Source organism: Hippocampus comes, unplaced genomic scaffold (genome assembly GCF_001891065.2).
Source record: "Hippocampus comes isolate QL1 unplaced genomic scaffold, H_comes_QL1_v1.1 scaffold345, whole genome shotgun sequence".
In the NCBI taxonomy this organism is placed as follows: domain Eukaryota; kingdom Metazoa; phylum Chordata; class Actinopteri; order Syngnathiformes; family Syngnathidae; genus Hippocampus; species Hippocampus comes.
In genome coordinates this window covers 720775-728675 of record NW_017805538.1, presented here as the reverse complement: position 1 = coordinate 728675, position 7901 = coordinate 720775, and the positions used below count along the sequence as shown (strand labels likewise).

Genomic DNA, 7901 nt, shown 5'->3' with positions numbered 1-7901 from the left:
CGCACACACACACACACACACACACACACACTCACGCACTTTCACGCACACACAAGTTCTTTGGTTTTCAAGATATGGCTAAATGACAAAATACGAGGCATTCATAGAGAGAGAAAATGAGTGTAACAATGTGCCGCTGGAAAAAACAAAAGTGAAGTGCTACAGGTTTGTGATAAATAAGTGTTGACTAATAGTTCAGAATAAAACTCAATTTCCATACCTGATGGGATGACTAAGTAGAATATGAAATATGTATATATATATATGTATGTATATATATATATATATCCTTCTGGAACGGATTATGTATGAAAACCGAGGTTTGACTGTATATATATATATATATATATATAAAAAACGATCTCCACTACCAATAAACTGTCCAGCCCAGCTTGGACAAACAAAATATATGCCTCAAATCTTTACATACTCTCACAAACAAGCATACTATTGAAATTGTAAACAGCATGCTCAAATTCATGAACGTCCACTATGCTTGCTGACGTGACACTGCTGCACTCCAAAAACAGGTGGCAGACTTTGTTGCTCCGGGTGTGTGACACTGTCAATGTGCTTTTCGGCAATGTGTGTAGGTGTGGAAGATATAGATGCAGTCATTGACATGGGGAATTCATGAATTGGTTAAAAAAAAAAAATTGAGGTCAGATTGTCAAAGCAGTCCTTAGCAGGCACCTTGATAGCACAGCTCCAGCAGGGGTCGTGGTCGGTCTTTGAAGTCACAGCTGTCGTGGCTCAGTGTGTGGCCATCATAGCCAATGCAGCGAAGCTGGCGTTTTCGGAAACCTCTGCCACAGGTCTTTGAGCATACGGACCATTCTCCAAGAAGCCAGGAGGGGCAAGGCTGAGAGGCACATGATCGTGATGCCAAAGGTCGCAGCTCCTCTGGGCACTCCTTGGATGGACGGCCTTGGGGATCCAGACACACGACCTCTCTCTGTTGCATACCACCTCCGCAGGTCTGGGAGCAGGGGCCCCACTCCATCAAAACCCACTCAGCAACACCCAACTCTCGGATGGCGTTGATCGAATGCCGACGACCTCCGCTGATGTTGGTAGAAGCAGCATTGTTGGGTCTGGGAGCAAAGTAGCTGTACTTCACTCTGGGCCTTGGGGCTTCCCCCACAGACAGTACCTGAATAGTGAGAGCCTCAGGGAGGGGGGAAAAGCTGCGGAGCCGCTCAAGACTGGCCGAAGAACCGCTGTATCGCAGCAGTGCCCCTCGCACAGTAATGTCCGACTCTATGGTCATTAGCTTATAATCGCCATTCAACAGGTAGGTACCGTCCTGTCGACGCACTGCCAAGTAACTATTGTCATGACGACCATTGCCAGGCGCACGCTGTTTGACATCAAGATGGGTGGCACCAGCTGGGATTGTCACCACATCTTGGTACCCAGGCCTGGAACAAAGACAGCAATTGGTTAGTTTAACCAGGCCATGACTCGAATGCTTTGCCAGAACAGCTTATTTATTCATCCGTTTTTAGAGTGCTAGTCCTTGGTGGGGTCGTGGGTAACAGGAGTCTATTCCCGCTGACTTTGGGTGAGTGGTGGTATGTAAGATGGACTAGTTGCGAGTCAATCACAAGGAGCATGGAGAGAAACAACTATTCACAACTATGGACAGTTTTCATAAACCTAACATGCTTGAGAAAGCCCACGCAGTCACTGGGAGTAAATCCAAACGCTATAACAAGACAATCCAACCGACATTTGAAATCTGATTTGTCCTTGCCGTAAATAAATGTCTGTATTTGTTGATGTTCAGAATGAAAAAATGCCCTGGATATTACCTGGCACGCTCCAGTGAGCCTGACACTTTCTTGCAGGTGGAGCCATCCCCTCCACACACACCACATTTATCGTAACGCTGGTTGGAGCCAATAACACGATCACATCCAGCCTTGACACACTGGCCTTGAACACAAACTGAGGTGGAATCGGGGCTGCAGGGTGTTCCATCCACCACCTGGGGGCAACACAAGAACAGACTGGAATGAAAGTCCTGCTTTGAATGAGTTACTGTATTTCAAAACAGGATGAAGTATTTTTATTGAAAGCGTTTTCTGTATTTGCTGTAAACTCTTCAGAACAAACATAAAGGAGCATTTTCGCCATGTCAAAGCACACACACACACACACACACACACACACACACACACACACACACACACACACAAACACACACGTACACGCAAAAGAACAAAGCAGTAATTGAAAGAACATTTAAAAACAAACTAGTAAAGAATAACTATGAAATGTTTTTGTGTTTACATCTATGGTGTGTAAATATAGAAAGAGTAACTTTTGAAGATCAGCAATGACCAACGAGTTCAAAAGTTCAAAAATAACTTTTTAAAACATATTTTGGAAAGGTACTGGGGTGCGGTTAAACACAGGTGTTAGAATTAGCTGCAGAATGACTGACTGTACATATTACTATTATTTTGATGGTTGAGACAAGATAAGGTTTTGTAATATTGGGAACTGATAGTCCACTGTTCTTCGAAAATGAGGGTTGCAAGTGTATTGTTGAGTAAAATGAGTCTGGAAACTATAGTATAATATTGATATTATAAGTCAATGACACATTGACAATTAATACAGTATTATGGATAACTACATATTTGCGGTTAAATGTGGTATTTTGACACAAAGTGAATTATAAATTGGAATATTGGATCAAGTAATGTAATTTATTTTATGTTTTTCTTTCTTTCTTTTATTTGTTAATGTTTGTAATTTCACAGATTTCTTTTGACAAGCTATTGTATTGTACTGTCGTATTATTTTTATGCATGTTTGAAAACAACATTAAAAAAAAAGTTATAATTCAAGGTACACCGGGTGCTGGAAGACAAAACCAGATCATTTGGCTTGCATGTCGGCATAAGGGTGACCAAGAGTTGTCAAGACAATCAAAACGTAATGTAACATATTTTCAAAAATCCTTACCTTAGATTTGAGAACAAAGAAGTATCCTGTTCCCTTGGCTCTGCACACAAGCTTGCACCGGTCTTTGGGTGAAACGCCGGCATATTTGGGCACCCATTCAACACCCTCGCCGGATCCAAGAGACACTTGGGCTGACATGTCATTGTGAGCCAGACACTGTTCCTCCCGAAATGACAAGCCTAAAGAGCAATGAGAAGTTTCGGTGGTCAGATTTGTTTGCTTTTTTTCCTCTCCGCAAAAGTTCACGGATCTATCAGAGCGTGCAAGTTTTTCATAAATCCCACTTAGGTGAGTATTTCTCTGTGATGTCAATGCTGACTTACCATTGGCGTCAGGGCAGGCCTCTATGTTGCAGGAGCGGTACTGGACTCTCTTGCCCTCACAGTACTTTCCTCCATTCTTTGGCAAAGGGTTATCACATGAACGGAAGGAATATTGCACCCCTCCCCCGCATGTCCGAGAGCAGTCACCCCAGGGACCCCACACTCCCCAGCCACCATTGACAGGAGTCTACAAATGTTACACAAGCATAGGTTACAGTCTGAGTCAAAGCCGAGGCGTGATGCAGTACTAAAATATGTTCCTGTTGCATGGTGAGTAGGAGTAAAGTTCCTACCTGGTGTTTGGAAGCTTGGCTCCTTGTGAGACAGTGCCCGGCCAAGCAGTAGCTGTCGTGCCCACAGGGGGTTCCATCAGCCCATGGGGAGTTCTTGGTCTGGCACACCAGCAAACCATTGGATGTTGTAACGGTGCACCACAGAGCAGCACATGTGGTGCTCAGGTCAGGGCAATGTTGGGAGTCATCACCGAAAGTCAGCCGACACTGATGGTCTGCATCGTAGACTGTCCCGGGGAGGGGCTGAGGGAGCGGTTGAGGCTTGACTGGCTTATCAAGCAGACACTGACCGTAGCCATTGTCGAGAAAAGTGGTGACCATGAGGGCGGAACAGGGTGACCATGGCTGCTGCTGGTCAAGATTGGACAAGGTAGAGGCCATCATGTGGGAGCCCCAGTGGGGGCCATTCACCCCAGAGCACAGCTGGGCATCATCATGAGGCATGTTGAAGACATGGCCTGCAGGACAGGGCAACAAAACGACACTTAGCAGTGCACGCAAAGCATCATTGTCACACATCAGAACATGTCACTTTTTTGCTTACTCACCAAGTTCATGTGCCACGGTGAATGCAGCTTGCAGTCCATCATCTTCAATGATTGAGCAGCTTCTGTCTGGGTCACACACTGTACCAACATCAGCCATTCCGAGAGTGTCACATGAATGGGCACCACACAGGTCCTAAAGGAGCAGATGAAGGAGGTAAAACATGCTTTGTAGTCCTTTTCCACATCTTTATCGCTCACAATTCTTCTCTTCTCCCGCCAACTTACCGTCCTGGTGAAGAGCATGGCTGTGTCATAGTGCTCAGGGTGGCGGTCACTGGGGGGGTTGTGCTGGCGCTGCCACTGGCAGAAGTTGCGGAGGGTCATGGCAGCATTCGATGACACTTGAGGGCCTCTCTCTTCCTCGTAGACCACCAGCAGCTTTACCACAGCCAAGGTGATTGAGTTATGGATGCTTGGGTGGCGGTACAGGCGGGATGCCACGGCCATGATGGTGAGGAGGTAAGCCTTGAGCCCAGCACCGTGGAACTCAGCCATGGACTGGTCAGCCACCAGCATTATCTCCAGGTAGCGAGGAGTGGAAACAAAGCGCCTGGTCCTGTGGTGGGCTGAGGGGATGGGGTGCGGGTTTGAGAAAATATATTACAACTCGTCTCTCAATGTGTTACTGTGTTTCCTCCTGTCATTTTTCATAAAGTTATTCGTCATTACACTTTTTCTGACCAGGTAAAACAGTGTCCAAGTGTGAAAATGAGCAGGGACAGAAAAAAGTTGAAGAAAATGAAAATAGTGATTTTTGCTTTCAAAACGTGTTTAATATCATCTGTTGTTAATTAGGGCAGTCCTACATCTAGTGGTTCACAGCCTGGTTGAGAGGTTTTCTATTCCAATCTCTGGCTAGGGTCCTCCCGTGTGGAATTGGTACATTCTCCATATGCTTGTGTGGGTTTTCTCCAGGTACAGTGCTCCAACTTCCTCTCACATTCCAAAACACACACGTTCACATCAACAAAATTTAAATTTGCTGAGAAAAGCAGATGGCTGAATGCGATACTGTATTGAGTTCCAAAGAAAGCTGTGTGTGTGACGGAGGCAGGACGCCATGACTCAGCATCATGGCACCTCCTCCCACTTCTTTGTTCTAAAAATGACCTTTTCTGCTGGAAAATTCTGACATCGTTTGTAGAGGGGAAATCCTTTATGGGGGACACATTTCTGTACCAGGAGGCGAGTTAGTACGTTTCAGCACTGCAGGGCTGCAACTGGCTCTGCTTAAACCCCCTCCTCCCCCTCCTCCCTCTTATTTCTCCTCAGGGGTGTAAAGCCTGTGCCACCCACTCCTATCCATACTCCGCCCCTGTTGGCACAGGGTGTACGGCGCTGTCAAATTGTTGCTGCGTCGGCAATAAAATCTGCACGCGCGCGCACACACACACACACGCACACACACACACACACACACACACACACACACACACACACACACACACACACACACACACTTACACTAAACGCGCGCACGCGTGCGCGGAAATTTACGTGTTGGACATACTATACAGGTTTTTGCATACAACTGCCATTCGACACACTTAGTAAGTGTGTAATACTTTGTGTCACTTACAAAGTATTTCGTTTTAGAATGGTGGGTGTAAAACCTTACCTGTCTGGCCTGATTTAGCGGCGGCTTCGCGTTCAGGCTTCTTCTCCAGATTCGTTGGCACCCTCTCTTCGTCCTCATTGACCCCACACTTGGCGCTGCCCTCACCGGTCTCTGGCCGAATCCTCCGGCGGATGAGGTGGACCTCCTCCTCCTTTTCCTCTTGACCGGGGAACTCACTTGCGTTGAGCGGTTTGATGAAATACTCTTGGCCGTGAAAGTAAAATCCACCACTCAGTCCCTGGCACAGGTTTAGCGCAGCGGCAGAGTGCTCTTCTCCGTTCACCGTGCCCGAAAAGAAACAATCAGACTCATCTGCGCCGTTGGGTTCCTGGGTCGGTTCGGATTCGGGAGTGCCCACAATGTGCAGGACGAACCCCGGGGACAAAAATGTCTGATCCGACTCCAACTCCAAGATCATCTCTTCACCGAACACGTCCAGCCTGTACACCCTCATCTCCGACACTTTCTGTCTTTCTTCAGGGGAGAGGGGTCGATCCGGTTCGCTGTCACTCGCCGTTCGGACCGTTGGGTCGAGCCTGACAGGCACCGCGGTACTCTCTTCCCAAGCGCTTTGCGTCGCGCCGGCGCACAGGCCAGCCATGAAACCAATAGAAACACAGATAAGCCACATCATGGAGAACTGGAATCCAACAAGCAGATGGAAACGATGGAAACGTTGATGCGGTGACGTAAGTGAAGTCCTACTAACTTAAAACATACAACTTCCACAAAGCTCTTTCCACACTGCGCACACAAGTCTAAAAAGAGCCCAAATCCAGTGCAAATACTATTTGAAGTTAACAGTCACACTGACAAAAAGCCGAGTTGAGTCAATGAAAAGGCTGGATCTCAGTAGTAAATCCAAAGGGTCTTTCGCACTCCCTGCTCTTCCAAAACTGAGATGTCAGCGCCTGGTTTTGTCTTGAAGGTGCAGCGTTGCTCTTTCGTCGTGCTGACCCCCAGATGGATCGCTGCTTTTTGACTGGCAGTCAGAATTGTCCGACTTTAAATACGCCCCGGCCGGGTGTCCCCACCCCCTTTTGTGGGCCCTTTGATCTGAGAGGGGCCAAGTCCTGTGCGCAATCAAAACGTTTCAGGTTGTCATAATAATCATCGTTTAAAAACAACAACAACAACCGGAGCTTTGGACAGAGGAACATTTCCCCCTTGGAGTACCGGAATGTCGTTTGTTTTGATCCTAAATGTAAACACACTGTTTATTTCCCTTGTGTAGACTGAGCCCCATAAATCCCCAGCAACTGAGACTTTTTTAAAGTAGCATTTACGATGTACATTCATAATCTTTGTACGTTGCAGTGCGCGAGGGAACAGAAAGAATCACCAGGACAGGGAATGGAAACCGCATCGCACTCGGCAGGGCTCCGAGTGGCGTGCTCAGCTTCTCCGAGCCAAGTCGACTGTGTTGAGCCACAGCCAGCCGGCGACCGAACGCAACTTCTCGGAGAGAGGGAGCAGAGAGGGGCCGCTGAGGTCTTAAGGTGGAACGCTTCTTCAGCTGAGGCAGCTCCTGCATTGGACCACGTACATATTCAGCCCCCGTCCGCGGATCTCTTCCCCCTCCCGCCCGTACTTGGTCTCCTCTGGACAGCCCGTGAATAAAGTAGCCTGGGGTTTTACTTAAATAAGTGCCACACCATTCTGAAGAAAAATCTCACATCTCACATCAACTTTATTAGCTTCAAATAAGAAATGCATGTAAACTGTTGGAAACAACTACCCAGTCTTTATAAAAACAAGAACAACATTAAATCGCTTGGGTCATAGAAATGCTTTAAAAAAAATCTTTCGATACTCATGTGTCATGTCTTTGTTTATCGTAGTTGCTGGTTATTGCGATACAAGTGTTTCCCAGACTACCGGAGACAAATTCCTTGTGGGTTGGACATACTTTGTCAATAAAGATGGTTCTGATGACGATGAATAATATAACGAATAGCAGTGGTACATATTTCATACATCCATTTCGGTACCACTTATTCTCACTATATTCGCTTCTTTATAGTCATCATAGCACAGCTTTTGTAAAACTACATTTGAAACACTGAATCAAATTCCCTTTAAATCTTCCACCTTAACAACAACAGCATAGAAAAAAAGGACTGCAATTCAATATATATCCACT

The 7901-nt window shown here is 46.5% G+C and overlaps 1 protein-coding gene across 1 annotated transcript; it reads right to left on the bottom strand.

Annotated features, from left to right (window-relative positions):
* Positions 1 to 340: 340 nt before the first annotated feature.
* adamts1 (ADAM metallopeptidase with thrombospondin type 1 motif, 1) lies at positions 341 to 6750 on the bottom strand. The gene is made up of 8 exons (XM_019878398.1): positions 5759 to 6750; positions 4366 to 4706; positions 4141 to 4273; positions 3593 to 4050; positions 3300 to 3486; positions 2977 to 3155; positions 1815 to 1990; positions 341 to 1421 (listed from the first exon to the last, which is right to left on the bottom strand). Exons 1-8 carry the CDS (start codon positions 6390 to 6392, stop codon positions 683 to 685), a joined length of 2847 nt encoding a protein of 948 aa, XP_019733957.1. The 5' UTR covers positions 6393 to 6750; the 3' UTR covers positions 341 to 682.
* Positions 6751 to 7901: the final 1151 nt, after the last annotated feature.